The sequence below is a fragment of the Periplaneta americana genome, chromosome 12, assembly GCF_040183065.1.
Source record: "Periplaneta americana isolate PAMFEO1 chromosome 12, P.americana_PAMFEO1_priV1, whole genome shotgun sequence".
Classification (NCBI taxonomy): domain Eukaryota; kingdom Metazoa; phylum Arthropoda; class Insecta; order Blattodea; family Blattidae; genus Periplaneta; species Periplaneta americana.
In genome coordinates this window covers 77,081,834-77,100,203 of record NC_091128.1, presented here as the reverse complement: position 1 = coordinate 77,100,203, position 18,370 = coordinate 77,081,834, and the positions used below count along the sequence as shown (strand labels likewise).

General features: G+C 33.9%; 2 protein-coding genes and 1 long non-coding RNA gene across 5 annotated transcripts in view; 2 read left to right on the top strand and 1 right to left on the bottom strand.

Moving 5' to 3' along the window:
• LOC138710579 (uncharacterized) overlaps positions 1-2,097 on the top strand; it is a 153,091-nt gene extending 150,994 nt beyond the window's left edge. The window contains exon 6 of one of the 2 annotated variants that reach the window (XR_011335268.1): positions 1,962-2,097. This is a non-coding gene — a long non-coding RNA (uncharacterized lncRNA). Of the gene's footprint in view, position 1; positions 1,326-1,961 lie in introns of those variants that run through there. The other variant, XR_011335267.1, reaches the window with a different exon arrangement.
• The window catches only part of ktub (Tub domain-containing protein ktub), a 37,439-nt gene extending 25,439 nt beyond the window's left edge, over positions 1-12,000 (bottom strand). Inside the window, exons 1-4 of the mRNA XM_069841570.1 lie at positions 11,280-12,000; positions 11,038-11,185; positions 10,864-10,953; positions 1,957-2,120 (exon numbers count right to left, since the gene is read on the bottom strand). Coding sequence (XP_069697671.1) covers positions 1,957-2,120; positions 10,864-10,953; positions 11,038-11,185; positions 11,280-11,321 — 444 coding nt within the window. The 5' untranslated portion in view covers positions 11,322-12,000. The remainder of the gene's footprint in view (positions 1-1,956; positions 2,121-10,863; positions 10,954-11,037; positions 11,186-11,279) is intronic.
• Positions 12,001-12,140: 140 nt separating this feature from the next.
• Tmem131 (Transmembrane protein 131) overlaps positions 12,141-18,370 on the top strand; it is a 178,636-nt gene continuing 172,406 nt past the window's right edge. Inside the window, exons 1-2 of one of the 2 annotated variants that reach the window (XM_069841568.1) lie at positions 12,141-12,354; positions 12,561-12,628. In XM_069841568.1, the coding sequence (XP_069697669.1) occupies positions 12,249-12,354; positions 12,561-12,628 (174 nt within the window). In that variant the 5' untranslated portion in view covers positions 12,141-12,248. Of the gene's footprint in view, positions 12,367-12,560; positions 12,629-18,370 lie in introns of both variants that reach the window. The other variant, XM_069841567.1, reaches the window with a different exon arrangement.

Here is an 18,370-nt window from a genome sequence, read left to right as displayed (position 1 = left end):
GATGACATTTAGTCTCCATGCTGAGTACCATTCTACACATGTGATTATGTGACAACTGGTTTGTGAAGTGTGTTATAGGACTTGCAGTGAAAGTTAAGGTCATCATGTCAGCATGTGAACAGCATGCTAAAATAAAATTTTTTACAAGGGTGTGATATGCTATTCAGGAAATACAGATAAGCAAAGTGAGGTGTGAACTTCCTGCCCAAGACCAGTAAAAACAGAAAAGATTTACGAGGTTCAGTGTGGTGCGTAAAAACTGTTCTCAACTACTGACGATATTTCTGCTGTAGGAGTCAGCCACAGCAGTTGTCACACAATTCTCACAGAAGATCTCCAAAAAAATGTGTTTTTCCTACATTTCAGTATGTTTACCGAGGACCAGCATCAAGCCACCATTATCATTTGTATTGGCCTTTTCAACAGTGAATCAAAAGAGGTGACAAATGCATTGCAACTTTCAACAACAATGAACATTATTCCAAACAGCAATAATACGAATTACCACATATGGGATAAAATTACAATCGGCAACCTCAGACACTTAAAAAAGTGAAGATGAAATTCATGAAAGGGGCACTTGGAGAAGGGAAAAAAGCTCCATGAGGAGTGGTCTACGAAGTAGAAAATGAAACAGTCCTTTTAGAAGACATAAGAATGAAGCTACAGCTACCATATATAAGGCCATAGAATCTGTTCAATTTCTTCATGTGCAATTTGATGATTTCTTTGAATGCACACTTAACAGATTTATGACTCCTACACAAACAACTCTGACCACCCCCAATCACACACTGCACAGCTGCCACATCTCTAGCGACCCTCGACCCCTTAATGACTGCTATTCCAGTTTATTCATAGATGTGGCAACTCTCCCTCCACATAGCGATGAAGGAAAGCTGACAGTTTTTTTTCTAAACGAGGGTTATTAACAGGCAAAGACAAAATTCTGTTGCTATAAAGAAAGGCATTTATTTATGACAACAAATTAGTAGGGGGCAGTAGAGGGTTAATAGGCAAAGTTTTCTCTGTGAAACTGCACTCCAGGAAACTGAACAAACTATACCTATAAGTAACCCAAAGAAGAAAACTGAACTGAGAGAAAAGAGATAGGCCTACAAGACTTCTATGGCACCAATGCAATGCTGAACAGAAAATGGATTGAAGAGAATCAACAAAGAAAACATCATAATAAGGTCTGCAAAGGCTTTCACTATGGAATATGCAAGAATAAAATTTACTACTAGTCAGAAGGAAATACGTGTACTCACTCTGTGAACTACATTATCACTGAACAGAACTAAATCTATAAATGAATACAGCAATACTCTTCCAAATGTACCTTCTGTATTATACAGCATATCAAAATGCATGCTGAAATGTGTTGTTGTCGCTTTGATCTCAAACTGAAGAACAAGTTGGCAAGATGGAAATCCTTCATCCTTACTATGCAAACAATGTTGCCAGGACAGATCAAAAGGCCAAGTCATGTTGGAACTGTTTGTGAATGTCTTATTCAATCTATACTAATAAATTCAATGGAAATGTCTTGACCTATAGCAGCCTAACTAAGAACAAAAACTGACTTCTGTTGCATGCTAATGTTTCAGTACATCAGTCTGTTCTAATCCAAAGAGAACTGCCAAACAAAACACTGTAATGTTGTGACATTCTACACTCCCTTCCCTACCCCAGGATATACAGTTTCGTGGGCTTAGGTTCTCTTCAGCACAGAAAGTTATCACATTTGCAAGGCAAGAGCTTTCATGATTTCAAAAAGTATTTTAAGTGCATCATGAGTGGAAGAGATTATGAAAGTGGATGTGCATAGGGTGTTAAAACTACTGTGACTGATGTTTACAGTAATTGCATTGAAGAAACTGACTTTACTATTGTAATATTAATGTATAACATTAATAATGTAACATATGTATAATGTACAATATCAATATTTACTTCAGGATTCATGTTGATAAAATTTGTGGACTCTGAAGCAGGACCTACAGAGAGGTTCATGGCATTGTCTGGAGTTGGCGGTGAGATAGGAGTTGATTCTTCATCTTCTACATCCAGCTGATCATCTGCTGACAGGCTGAGTGTTTCCATTTGATATTCTACATCTGAAGAACAGTTGAATTAATTCATTAACACAATGAAATGTCTAAAAATAGTCACTAAGTGTAAAAATGATTAGTGTATTATACAATGTATTTGGACGGGAACTCAACTACAATAATTCTTATAATTATTGCTACTACTGCATAAAAAACAGTTTTAATATAGTTCTAAATTAGAAAAATGTTCACTACCCAATTATGGAATGAATGTGTCACCTAAGTTAATTCAGGCACTAATTTATGCCTATGAATTTCAGTATTAATGATGGCAAATGGTAGAATTTTAAGTTCCCTTCATGAAATATTTCATAAGTGCTGAAATTTTTTATTAATTGGAAGTATGATCCATCATATAGGTCTTAATTTTTACTTTATTATATTTAAAGATAAAAAACACATAAATGCTGGAAAAATACAGAAGGGAGATGAAGAGAGAAAGAGAAACAGGGGTGTTCTAATATTATAGGCTGACATAACGCCATATCTCTGCCAAGGACAACAGAAGAAATACATGTAAAATAATCATTCTCTAATTTCTACAGTACTATCACAGTCTGTTATATACAGTCACGAAGCTTGGGGTGATTTTTTTGCATTTCTCACGATAGTTGCTAGCCGCTTGGAATGCTGTGAGTACTAGAAACAATAGACTGTCACTGCCATCGTGCTCTAATACAGGCCGTAAGGCAGACCATGTGACTCACTTAACCCGATCACGAAGGGCGGCATTTCAACCATATAAATTAATTGGAATGCATAAAGAGTAACATATATTTCTCTAAAATGTAGTGTAATTGCATTAATAAAATTTAAAACAATGGTTAGGAGACACTTCAGACATAATTCCTTGCGAGTTAAGGTGTAATATTATTTTTGGTGTGAAAATTACGTTGTTCATATGTGTAATGTAATACCTGCCTTCATTTCGATTAAATATTGCGAAATTCTTGTACATTCATTTATGCACGATTCAATAATTTTCAGTTGCACCGCACAAATATTTAGATATGTTGAAATTACAGGTTATGTTTACTGTACCAGTTTCCCATTTCTGTCTAATTTTAGTGGTCTCCAATGCCCTGCCACTACATATGTATGTTATGTCATATGGAAAGTATAGGTTATGTTTATTTTAACTTATATTCCTATATTCGCAATTATACATTATAATTAAACATAATGTCATGTATGACACCCATCACATTCTATTTGTATTTTAATACTACAATTGATTACTGAATTATTGTATTTATCTACTACCTAAGAGACGAAGTAACACAATCGTATGTACACTAATTTCATAGGAGTGGTATGGTAAATTTTCTGTCTACAATTAAGGAAGGTAGATGTGCTAAATTTAAATCACAATATAAATTCGTTTTTATCGAACCTCAAAATAGCTTCCATTCTAAACTTAAAATGTTGATGCGAACAGATTATGTTAACGCGTAAAATTCTCTTCACATTAAAATAACACAGTTTTGTAATTATTTCTGAAACATATTATGCAACAAGAAGTAAACGGAACTTATGGACACATTACACTAAATAAAACTTAGCAATGATACGCAATAAAGTTATAATATAATATTTCACTGAGCTACATACACTGAAATAGAAAATCCGAACATATATTACGGCCTGGTCTAGATCGAAAAGGCATTGACTGTGCCGTATTTCACATTGTTGTGAAAAGTTGTGTAAACTGTGAAATGTTCGTTATCAGTTGTAATAACTGTAAATGGCTAAAATACAATAATTTGAATAATAATATGGGACAAGGAGACGTTTGTGGTACTATAAATATTGTAAGAAAAAGAGGTCAGATTTATCCTTCTTCCGAAAAAACCAGGAAAGTGAGTTTATAAAATATAATATATGCTTTATGAAAATAATATATAAACCTTATGTATTTCACATTTCAATAGTGGAAGGAAGGTGTTAATTTTTTCAAAAGAATACGATTTCGAAAGTACAATACATTTTATCGTCTGCTGGGGAAAGGGTCTGTGGTGAAGTGATAGTACCGATCCTGGTGGTGAGCAACTATCTATGGATGCATATTTCAACTGTCTATGTTTGCATATTTAGTAAATACTGGCTTCGTGACTGTATATACTAGACTGTGATACTATCCTGTAAACTTTTCATGTAAAACTTAATTCACTGCACTTATCTACCATAAGTTATTACCGTACGTAACTTGTAACAGTTTTGCAGCAGATAATCATGGAAAATTGTATAAATATATTTCACTATACAGCTAACTAACATTTTAAATACAAACTTTGCAGATATTTTAACTATAAATGTTTCTGTATCATTTATTAGGGTATGAGAAGTCCAATAAAAAGGTATATTTTTTTAAACACTTCAGATGCAATTTCAGTTAATATACTTAAGATGAACTGATTTCAAATGACAGTAATACTGATTGCCATTGCAAAACCAGGAAAGAGGAAGGTTAAAATCGCATTCCTACTTCCACATGGGAGAGTTAAAAATAAAGGATAAAATGTTTTCATAGGCTAAACCTAAAGTAAGATCTATTTCGAACTAGACATGTAAGTACAAAAATCTTGTAATCTAACAATTAAATTTAGATTGCAGTCATCTTCTTACATGGAATCATTTAGGTTATATATGACGTGATGTAGCCTATAATTGAAAAAAATTGTGAGTAGCCTATATACATATTTTAAATATGGTACAGCAAACTGAAACATACATAAAAGGTTGCTAAGCAACAACTTAAGAGCTTTCTAACTACATTAAATTGACCTTACAAAAATTAATATGCTTATACTGTAATAGAAATAAGTCAGTATGTACAGTATAAGTAGGTATCAACAAATGTTGTCATACTTGTTAATTGTAAGTTTGTAACAACACAAAAATCTCTAAACTACAATAAAAATCGAAGTGCCAACAATTGACAAATGTTTAATTCATGTAACATTTAAAGTTCCGTTCAATTAAAAGTCATAATCCATAATCACAAAGACACAAAAGATTGTCAAAAACTGAGTAAGTACATTTGAAAGTACCAGACAACTCCGAGCTTTACACACACCTCATGTCCCCTTTGCAAACTCTAAAATTTGAGCATGAAAGTACACATTTTAATCTATCATGAAGTGAGATAGATACTGTCATTATTACAAGGAACTGTCTTCACAACGAAATGAGAGTTTCAGGAAAGATTAAGACAACAAAGGTTTTCAGCCTCATGTTTGGAGTTCTCCATGGTGGTCCATCGATTTTAAAGCCTCGTTTACATGTTATCACTTAGTGATGCACAGTTGCTCACTTATCACTAAACTGTGCTGTGTATACCACTGTGCATGCGCTCACTGCATCAACATATCACTAGAACAAGTTGGTTGCCTTCCAACTCTAGTGAGCAGTGATGCATCATTTTTCCCATGATTCCATGTTTAATGGCTGATTTCGCGCATAAATTAGTTAGCTGTTCGCAGGAGTTTCATTAGAACATGATAAAATATGGATATATATGGAATCGTGAATATACTCTGCATTTTGTTGAGGAGATGGGAGACGGGAAGTAAATAATCAGGAATATAAAAACAAAGTAGGAGTCCAATATAAGAATTCCGATGATGCGAAACTGTCTCCAGTAGATGAAAACTGAGAGTTATTTCCAGTTTTAGTTTTGCTGGAGGTATCCTCATTGTTGTCTGCTTTCTTCATATAGAAACTTTAACTTCTCCAGCAGAAAGGAAAACTGATCACTTGTCATCCTTAAGTAATTACTGTTAACTGCAACTATCTTTCACAATTAACTTTTTTACAAGAGTATTTGAGGTTCCCTGCACTTCACTCATGTGTAGGCTTGTGAAACATGAAATCCTGAAGACTACTTACTTCAACCCAATTATAAAGAAATTCTCTGCAAAAAAGTTTTGCAAATGTTTGTGTTGAACACTTGATTAAGTATAAATATAAATAATTCATGGTAATTTCACAATGCAAACCTGTGTTACCTCTGACAGTGTCATTTACCAACAAAGTAACATTTTTATGTTCAAATTTTTGTTCCCAAGTATCAAGGCTCATGTTATATTGTCCAAACGTTTGTAATGATTAGAGAACGGAATTTTAGGCCCTAAAAATTGGCATTTTAGGCGACTAAAATAGGCTCTTAAACTCCTTTATTTAGGCTCTATAAAATAAAAAATAGGCTATTTATTTAAAGATTAAACATTTATTTAATGCAAAATTCTAGGATTAAAAGAAACTTCCACACATTTCACATTTTACAAGGGTACACATGCATACACAAAATGAAGACATTCAGTCTTTAAGTTAGTGTTTTTCATTCACCAATCACATTTCCATAGTTTGCTTCACAATAGATGATCAGCACCTATTGTGGCTATCGTGTCGCTCACTACTGTACTTACAAATGGTGAGAAAAAATGAAGGGGTTGTTATCTGTCTTGGAATGTATGAAAATGCTTATTCAGGTACAACCCAGCGAGTTCATGTTAAATTGCTGACAGACAGAGGAAGATATAATAATAATAATAATAATAATAATAATAATAAGTTTGTCCCACAGGAGTTCTTTTACATGCCAGTAAATCTACTGACATGAGCCTGTCGCATTTAAGCCTACTTAAATGCCATTGACCTGGGCCGGGATCGAACCTGCAACCTCGAGCACAGAAGACCAGTGTTATACAGACTACACTACCCAGGCTGACTGAAAGTTGGAATTTTAGGATTGAAAGATAGTAAGAATGAGAAGGGGTGGCCCAGAGGTACTTTTCTATTGTGTTGTTTATTGCTAGGAAGGAGTTGTTACCCGTCTTGGAATGTAAATGGTACAGAATGTTAAGAAAAACAGTAAGCAGTTACGAAAAACGATGCAAACATTAAAAACAAAACTTAAAAATAGACACTAACGACGAAATAGGCATTTTTAGACACTATAAAACCCCTTTATTTATACTTATATTTCCATGAAAAATGTAAATATTAAATCTCAAACCTGTATGTATCAAGGAAAAAAATAGGTTTTTGGTCTAAATTCCGCTCTCTAGTAATGATTAATCTCTGCTATACATGAGGTTCTTTAATTGTCAAAATACCGACTTTGTTGGATAACTTATATCAATAAATGTAAGTTTATAGATAATTTTCATTTTCACTCTTATGAATGGTTGTGTAGGCAGGGCCCAGTGCACTCCTTTGCCATGGGGTCTATAATGCAATTAAGTTGGCCCTGCATGCACATCATCACTTCCGGATTTGTACACACTCAATGATGCATCACTTCCAGACTGCAGTCACTCAGCTTCATATTGCTCACTAAACGACATGTCACCTAGTGATATCGTGTACGAGGGGGATCCAGGAAATAACGACCGTTTTGTTGTAATAATTAAAAAAATATATTTGAAAAAACAAAGTCTGTTACATAACTGAAGCTTCCTTTACTTCTCTACATAATCACCACCTACATTTAAATATTTGTCGTATCTGTTCACTAGCTTTAGAATTTCCGTGTTATACTCCTCTGCCGCCAGTTCATTAAGCCAGATGTTCACTGTCTTCTTCAACTCTTCATCACTTCCAAATGTCAGGAAAGGCAATATGCAATTCGTCGAGTGATGTGCGCCTGTCTTGCAAGATTCTGTCGTTCACTTTAGTCTTCAGGTCTTCTGTGATGAGTGATGGGCGTCAGGGTCGAGTTTCATCGTGGACATTTGTTCGCCCATTGTTGAACATTTCGCACCATTTTCTCACATTTCTTTCATTCATTACAGTATCACCACACACTTCTTTCAATTGCCGGTAAATTTCTGCAGGTTTCAAATGTCGGGCATTCAAAAATCGAATCACACTCCTCACCTCACAGTTGGCGGGATTATCAATCACGTCGTTCATTTTGAAGTAACACAAAATGCACAATGGCGATTTGTTGCAACCAGTACTCACAACATTATGAGAACACATGTTAAGGAAGCCAGTTGACCTTCAAACAAGGAAGGGGAGTCAGCTGCGCGGCGGGTATGCGCGAATGGTCGTTATTTCCTGGATCCCCCTCGTACATGAGGTTTAAAGGACTATGAAGCATTTAGCATGGCTTCCTACAGGAGGGAAGTAATGAACCTATACCTGATAGAAGCTTACAGACAAAATTTGTAGTTGAAAGTGTCTTTAAAAACATTCTAAAATTTGGATGTGGCGGATACACGAGTAAAAAAAGACGTGTTCAGTAGTTATCAGTAGCAGTAATTTGATTATTTACTTACATCATCTCTAAATACGTAAGCTATGCAGAAACGAGTAATGACATTGAGGAATGAAATAGGCATAGATTGAAGAGCTACCTATTCATAGGAAACCTGATTTATAACAGCTTTTAGGAGAGATGGGATAACTGTCAGCATGAACACTGTGAACTATAGGATATAACTAATGCCTTGTTAAGTGTCAAATGCATTCTTGCAGTTATTCAGTCTCTTTCAGGGTGCGAATTAAGATTTCTGATGAGGGGGGGGATAGATTCCTAGACAGAGAATACCATACATAAAATTATTATTATTCTCATTCGATACGGCTCAACACTTGGTCGCACTGAGTAGCTTGTCTTGCATCTTGATCATAATAATAATTATATCCATGAGCAGGCTATGATAATATGTGTAATTCCTAAGTTAATGACTGTTGTCAGTTTGGCGGTGATGATGATAATACATCAATATTATTTTCTTTGCTTACTTTATACTTTATAAAGTATACTCGTATTAAAACAATTATGTTTTATGAGGAAGGGATAGAAGTTATCCCTGGCAGTGATGTTAATATGAATTTATGAGAGGGGGATAACTTTCCAATGCAGGGGGGGGAATCCCCCTCATCTCCCCGTTAATTCGCACCCTGGTCTCTTTCAACAAAGGTATCAGACATTCAAGAGGTTAGAGTGTAAAGCTCCTGAACGGGCTTTATATTTATGTTTTATGTTGCAATATTTTTGTATGTTGTATTTCTGTTTTCATACATTCTATTTTAGTTTTTATATGTTATATTTTAGTAATTATGTGGCCTGTTTGGCTGTCAAGTGGTGTTAAGTCAAGAAACCTCATTTTAAGAAAAACAGGATTTTATGCTATTTATATTTTAAGAAATTCTAGTAAGAATTCCCATTATTGTTGCTAAAATATAGGCCTATGTGATGACATTGAGGAATGGAAAGGACATAGATTGAAGTACCTGCTCAGAGAAAAACTGGTTTATAACAGCTTTAAGAGAGATGGTAAGACTGTCAGCACAAACATTGTGAATTGTAGGATATAATGCCTTGTTAAGTGTTAAATTTATTCTTGCAGTTATTTTCTCTGTTATAACAAAGATATTGGACATTTGGAAGGTTAAGCATAAAGCTCCTAGGTGGGTTTCATAGCTGAAATTTTCCCTGATCTGCATTTGCATGTGAATTGTTAATTTTGAAAATATTGGTAATTTATGTTGCAATTTCTTGTATTTTGTATTTTTCTTTTTGTATGTCATATTTTAGTAATTTACGTGGTACATTTAGTATGTATCACATGGCCTGTTTTGTCGTCCAGTGGTGTGTCAAAAAATCTTGTTTTGAGAAAAGGAGAGTTTTGTGTTCCTTAACATTTTAAAACAATTCCAGTAACAATCCTCATTGTTTCATTATTGTTACCGAAATATACTTGGAGTAAAGTGAGAAAACGCACGTGCAGGAGTAGTATATGACATCACTATACAAAAAAAAGCATGGCGAAAAATAATTTCTTAAACTTCTAATATGCTCTGTTGATAACTATGTACTATGGACTTATCAAGCAGCCCACATCATGTATGTGATCAGTTGGACGCAAGAAATGTATATGAATATACTTAAATGTACACAGAATTATTATGCATTTAATAAAGAAAGAAAGTTGGCGAGATTAAATATGTATCATCGCTGTTGCCCAGAGTAGAGACCGCAGTAAGGATTAGTCACTGTTTAAAAACTGTCACATGAAAGCGATGTTCTTGAGCCCATATTTGCGTTTTGGACTTGAACAGCTTGTTCATATACCCAACGTTGTTCTGAATTTCTCCCTTTTAAGAGGAATGAGTATTCTTACATCAATGCATTTTCATTTCCTCGTGTTTTATCTCTTAATGTACAAAGTTTAATGAAATACAATATTTGTCATTCACTTTCTGTTATGGTAATGAAATGAATCTGTTCTCTTTGTTATGTTCGTTGCACAGGTTTACGAATTGATGTATGGGGATAATGATTTTGTTCCAAAGCTTAACAGAACATAATCATGCTGTTCGGATAACAATTGTTACCAATTCCCAGGAAAAAAAGGACTGAATTTTAATTAAATATAATTCATTCATTAACCAATAACATTAATGTTAAATAAATGTTATGTACACATCGGAGTGAGACAAAGCAGCAGACTAGCTTGATGCTCACACTGCTCTCTATTCAGCTCCACGGCTCTTTTCAAGACTGTCAAAATGATTCATACATTTTATATTTTATCCATTTAATTATTTGATTTACAGCCCGTAAAAGATTCTTTCCTCCCATCATTTTTTCAACCATCAATTAAGTGTCCTGAAGTTTGTAACATTGTAAAAAACACAAATTTCTGACCACACTGTAAACAGAGCATAGAGAAGTGACACAACTGTCAATTGTTGGCGAGGATATGTGCAACTTAAAATTTCAAAGAATATTTACCCTCTTCCTGAGAGTCATTGTTAGTTTGGAGAGAGATGACAGAATCTGGATTTCCAGGTGCCATTGTATATTGCAGTGGTCCATCATAACCTGTTACAAAGTATAAAATCGCTATTAATTAAAGACAGCAGAAGGATAAACCTTTATTTGTATTCAAATGAATAGTAGGCCTACCATGTAGTTCCCGGCCTCTAGACGTTGCTGAGGTTGCTCTCGATTGCAATCCATTCTGACCTTTGGCCGAAACATTCCTAACATCAGATGCTTGAACCATACCCGGAGTCTGTCGTTTCTGCCGCATCTTTTGCTCCATTAACTGTCTCTGTAATGCGTATTATTGAACAATACATTTTATTAATGAAATGTTATCACTACAAGTATTAAATTTAAACTATTATAGATAGCCTATACTCTACCTGCTGTTCTAGCTTTTGTTGACGTAGGTTTACCGAAGTCATGTCTATTTTATTTGCGCTCTGGGAATGTAAATGGCACGAATAAAAATTAGCGGCGTAAGAAAATCATTAATCCTTGACAGGAATCTTTCATTGAAGAAGATGAACGCCACTTCGTAATTCTGTTTATTGGCCTGTAGCTTTGTTAGTTATTTCTTATTGGTTCCACTATCCAACACTAATGCCAACCGTATAAATTTGTATTTTCGAAGGCTAATGTGTATTGTTTACATACTGCAAACAATACGATCAATTGTGAATGTTCTCCACGTAATAAAGGTCATTTAGCGATGTTGGTAGCTCCCCCATTACCTTGCAATTCACTTATCTATACTTGTCTATAGAATTATGAAATTAATAATTCAAAATATGGTTCGATCTCAGACCACACAGAGAAGACACCGCACTTGTTCCATGCTCTAAATCGTAATTGGTATTTAGACATTAGAAATTGGACATGCGAGAGGGGGAGACTAAAGTGTACAGGGGTTTAAAAATAATTATTTTTAAATTGTAATTTTATTGAGAGTGCAGTCTTGGAGTAACACGAAAAATCATCCCTATTATTTTATCAACTTTTTGAGTCTTTACTGTTCTATAAATTTCATTTCACGAACGTTCAGCTCTTAAATCGCCAATGCTATGATATCAAAATAATACTGTGAAAAGCATCGGCTAAAATAATTATAGGATATTTTATATTACAATATTCGTCAAAAGTGAACAAATTATTTCCAATACACCAGAGTCATCTAGCGGTAACCTTTGTTAGAGGCCATTGCAACCTTCATATTCCTTTCCGACCACATAATCTATATATGCGAGATCTCTATCTCGTCCTTGCCGCCAATCGATGGAAACATCGAGTAATTCAATATCTAATCGATAGTGTTATGGCCGCCGTTTTGCTGATAGACGAAATCCTAAAATATGGAACTGAGAATGGCTGAACACGCAGTTTGGTGTTTTATATTTCTCCTAACATTATTAGAAGTGGTTGTGAAAACAAAAATGACAATACATGGAAACAGCCATGGTAAGAGAAATGGTAAATGTGCGATACTTTATGATGTTTTAATTCTTGTCATGTTTCAAATATGTTCCAAAAATACATGTAATATCCGTGCCTAAAATTCTTTGGATTTGTTTTGTATCATACCACTTTTTTTTGACAGCGTTTTCCATAAAAATGAGTTTGGTTTATTGATTGCCCTACTGTATAAAACGCGTGTTCTTTTTCAGCTTTTATGCAAGCCAATAATGAAGTCAGGTATCTTGTGGATGGCATTGCAGTATCCCCCATGCACAAGGTAACATTTTATTAATCTATTATTATTTTAATTAGGTAAAGAGGTATTGTTAGTTTAGTTACAATGTAACAGCCCATGTGGCATTTACAGAAAATTCGGTTTCAGTTATCACGTAAATCTATGAATTAAGCAATTGACATTGTGAAATTTTTTTTTACAAATGTCATATTACTAATTTATGTACACGAGTTAAGTATCGGAAAACTGTATTAAAATGTTATTTATATTCTCTGATGCTCTAACATAACATCGATTTCATTTACACAACGAAGACATGTGAGAGAAAGACGTTGCTATTACCAGGTGTGACCTATTGAAGACTAACCTGTTTCGAAATTAGGCTCGAAGTGACTAAATTAGGAAGTTTCTTGGCGTTCATTGAAAACAAGTATGCAGTAATATATTACTTACGAATTTGGTAAAGTTAGCTTGTCTATTAAGTAGGTCTTCTTGAAATGTCTTTCAGATTTATTTCTAATTTTAAAAGCGTTGCTTAGTGGCGAAGTGGTGATTTATTAGTTTGGTAATAATTCCTGTATCAAACCTATAACATGATCTTATAGGAAACATTTCAGCAAAGAAGGAAGTCTAAATTAAAAAAAAAAGTTTTTCTTCACTACCAATGTGAATTTAGGGCCCACCCTGGGTAGGTCGTACCCTTATTGATCGGTGTAATAATATCGAAATATTCTATTTTCTCATTAAGTTAAATCCTCCAAACTTTTAACAATAGTGAGGGTCGGAATTGTCATTTAAGTTACGCCTATTGGAAACCTGATCTTTCACTTTGATGAACTTGTTAGTGTTTTCGATGGTAAAACTGTGTTCATTATTTCATATTAATATCGTGAATTCATCTCTCAGTTACTAAGTTAAATTTGTTAAAGTAACAAAATAATGTGGGTAATAGTGTAATGTTAGATAATCTTATTTTTTTAGGAGTGTAAATATTGATCAAGACGTTTTAATTCATACAAAATCACTTTAACATGCTGGTATGAAAGGTCATTCAGAAAAATGAAATGAGACAAATAACCAGTTTACAGAATACACAAACATGAAAAACATGTACACCTGCACCTTATGAATTCTGTCTTTCTACGCTCAGTCATTGTAAATTCTCAGTTATTTCCCATGTATTAAGATGATTTTGTATTAAAACGGCTGCCAGAATTTATATCCCTAAAATATTCATCTTTGAACCGTATATATAAGCTCTACCTACTTATACGAAGAGCATTTTTGCTTTTATTTTTTATTTTAATTTTTGTAAGTTATTTCCCATGTATTAAGGCTAAACCATAAGATTACGCTACATGTTGCAAGTAGTAGGTCTAATGGATGAATGTGGAGAATTTTGTATATTCAGGAAAGAGTAGTACATTTCATAGAAATTACCTAAGTTACTTACCAATACAGATGAAAGGAACAATATGTAGACATTTATTTTAAGCAGTTTCATGAGTTAATAAATAATCAGTGTAGCTTGTTCTACATACAGCCTACTGTTATATTTTATCAAACTAGTGAATGTGAAGTGTTATTATGCGAAACACACCAGATTTGGAAGTTACTGACATAAACACAGTTGGCAAATTTTAACTTTTTTTTTCTGTAACATGTACAAAATCAGGCTGTCTTTACTACATCGACATTCATGAGCACGAAAATGATAAGTTAGTAGAAATGTGAAATGTCATAAGACGTAAGTTAATGTTTTTCTATTATAGAGGTGTAAGTAGATTTCGCCCAAAAACACACAATTCTGTTTTATTTTACATGTAATACTGATATTAACATTATTATAATTGTTTTACTACAGTAAAGAATATAAATAGAAGAATACATAAACTTTACAGAAAAAAACAACAGAGAGCTGTAAATTTATGCTGATATGGAAATAGTGGTGATGAGTTCCCATTCTATGTAGTAAAAATCGCTAGTTTTTTAATAACTCATTAAACCTTAATTTAATTCTATAAATTATTTTAATTTATGACTAAAAAGAAGAATATCATCTCAAGAAACGCCATTGTGAACCTGTTTGCCAGTAAACTGAAGTATATAACATATATTATTTTTTATCGTCTATAAATTAGAACACTTACAGTTAAGTTAGTTTTTCTTCTTGTGGACCTGTCACTTTCTCTAACCAGAAACCAGACATAGTGCCTATCATATGAGGATTCCATCTTCCTTGATATCTTTACTGTATTTTTTTTTTAATATCCTGATGGGATCTCTCCCTTTGTTCCTCACTCACAGCTCTCAAGTTTTGTGGGGGAAGAATCGAGTTGGCATTGGAGAAAATGTATTTTTAGTGACATTCGACATCCTAGTTTCTGATATCTTAGACTAACAGTTCTAGTTGTTGATAATTTTCGGCTTTACTATTGCCAGCTATTAACTACTGCACAAAAGGCCATCTAAGCAACTAGTTTCTTAGAGCTTAACTTTTTCTGAAAGTCTTCATCTAGCAGACAGAAGTTTTCTCATTTGAGGGTCGACAAATATTCCCTCTTCCACTTTCACGTCACATAGCTTTCGAAACTGTCTTCTTAGACTAGCAGAACCTTTTCTACTCTTAGGATCAAAGGATGTAGGCCTACATGGTTTAAATGATTCATCCATCTGTTTTTCTCGTGGAGAGAATTACAGTATTCTAATTATAAAGGTGGAGCTCAAATCCATGTGGTACAATGAAACATTAGATTACATAACATTAGATTTTGTTCTTTTTGAATAGTCCTCAATTTTCGTTAGAAATAACAATCATTAGCATGGCTGGTTGGTTCATCTCAGACCATCAGAATCGCGAAAGGCACAGTTCGAGTTTTGTCACCATTCATCCACTGAATAAGAGTAGAATAAGACGTTATGCAGCATATATGAGGGGCCCACATTTTGTCTTCAACACCTGCTCTGCATTCATAATACTTGTAGTAAGCTTTTTTGCTTTTTCTGTTAATGATCGACACTGCTGTTTCACTTTAAACTGCCCACATTTATAACAGAATCTGTTTTGCGAATTTACACACATGTGGTGGGATTTCTCCATTACAGAAAAAAAAATTCCACTCTCTCTCAAAAGCGCTTATCCCAGAAAAACCAAATCTAAACTGAAACTAAAATATCAATTCTCCCAAAAATACCACTCTGTCGGCCTGGCACTTGAAGTAATAAAGTAATAAAAGGGACAAGCTTCCTACCTTTTAGCAAACTGACAAATACGGCATAAGGCTAATGACTCAGAGCTCCTTCCAGATCTTCATGAATGAAAAGTTACTAAAACTATGTGCAAATAAGATTTCAATAAATTTCTTAAGAACTCCGATAAGGTAATAACCCACATTTTAAAAATAATTTTCTCTGTTTTCCAATATATTTTCACAATTTAAAAAAAAATGAAGTGCCATGAAACATTTTCATATTCGTTGATAGCACATGGGATTGACTTAAAATGCCTGATTTCATCCATGTTGCAAAAATCTTGTCAATCAGTGTTATCTTTCAAATAACGTAATTTTCGTTATAAATAGGCCTGCACAATATTTTATCAATACGATGCATGAGGAAACAAAATTAATCATGTAACTTACTGTACCACATTGTAGGCTAATTTGCATTTCACTTCTATTTTTTTGTTAGACTTTGATGCTTTTCAATAATTGCCTATAATGCTTTTTTTTTTCTTGCTAGAGAAGATAATAATTTTTTGCAAAGCAAATGACGTAAGTCAAAAGACAAAGCAATAGCATCTGTGGAGGTGTATCAAATTCTACAATTTGGAATTTCTCATTACATGTGTCACTATGGAATGACCCTTTTGACAATAATTTCGTTTATAGGCCTACACTACTGTCTTTTAACCTAAGGATTCCTAACTATAAACACAAATGCTTAACGAAAAGAAATAATTAATATTGTAAAAAATATGAAATATTGTTTGGTGTGACACACTAACATTTTCTTGCCACTAACGAGAATTTTGTGTTAAAGTTTGTAATTTAGAATTCACTGTAGAAAATATACATTTCTACTACTAATAATGAAGTAAATAATTCTACTCATTCCTCTTAATGTGATACTTGGGTCTGCTTAGGTGCACACAGGTGAATGATTCGTGGCGGAATCATTGACAGTGCAAGCCTCATTTCTTTATCGATGGATTTGAGTCTCTCCCTCTTTGATGTTTTAATTTCAGTTAACATCGAGAAGCCCAGTTCACACATATATGTAGTTGAAAATGACAATAATATATTAACTGCCATCTCGAAGGTAGCCGCTTATTCACACCTTATTGACAACCAAAATGTTCCCAAAGGCATTTCGAGAAGTTTTAATTTCAGTGTTCTGTCTGCTTTTAAATCTGCCAGTTCTTCTTGTATGAGTAGGCTTATATTATTCTATAGATGTTTTGAATCCACAATGAATGAATCACGAACCCAGTCGAGATCTTGAACTCTCTCTCCAAAATAATTCTTGAACTGCTGCAAGATTACTAAATATTCTTTAATTGATTTCATTAATACTTTATTATCGTCAGCAAGGAGCCATACAGTTGGGAAGATCTCAAATGACCCATGTTCAATAATCTGTGTCCACAAATTCAGTTTATTCTCAAATCCTAGGATCTTATCCATACTAGTTAGAATATTTTCGTTCTTACCTTGCATTTTTCTGTTAAACTCATTCAAATGTACGAAAATATCGGAAAGATATGCCAACTTTGATACCCATTCATCATCTGCAAATAAATTCGCATACTCATGGCCCTCAATAGTAAAAAATGCAAGTATCTCCTCTTTAAGTTCAAACATTCACATCAACACTTTACCTCGCGATAATCATCGCACTTCTGTATGTAGCAGGAGTGTAGTGTGCTCTGATCCATTTCCCGACACAAAATGGAAAAAAGCCGCGTATTTAGGGGCCACGATTTGATGAAGTACTCGATTTTTACTACTTTGTCTATCATAATTTTCAGAGGAGATGCCAAAGACTTAGCAACAATGGCTTCACGGTGAATGAGACGATGGTTGCTCCATTTGCTAGGATTTACTTTACGTACTTTGACCACAAATCCTTTCACTCGTCCTGTCATAGAAGTGGCTCCGTCTGTACAAACACTAATGTAATCCTCCCATATTAATTCATTACGGACTAGACTTTCATTAGTTGTACGAAATATTTCTTCACCGGTTGCTCACTTGGACAGTTCTTTGCAGAAAAAGAAATTACTTGCAATTATATCCCAATCAATATACCGAATGTAGGAAAGAAGTTATGCGTGACCGCTAATATCGGTGGACTCGTTGATCTGAAGTGAGAACTTCTGATTGCTCTTTATTTTCTCTTTCATAATGTTTTCGATGTCACTGACTCAACAGCTGATTGTGTCAGCAGAGAAAAGATTTTTTGAAATTTCACTAACAGTTTCTGAACCCAGGATTACTTTCACCATTTATTTACAGACAGACATTAACAACATTTCAGCAATTTTTTTTTTATTTTATTTTTATTTATTTTTTTTTTTTTGGCTGTTACGATAAGTTTGGCTATGTTATATCTAGTTTCCTTTACTTTTTGCGAAACACGTGCTGACATGGTCATGAGCTTCACTTGTTTTTTATTTTGTTCCAACAACAGACGAAAATAATTAACATTTTTGTTTGATGGAAAGGAATGCCGTTTGAACTTACTGGGACACTCAGGGATTGGTCATGTTTTTGCCACCACACC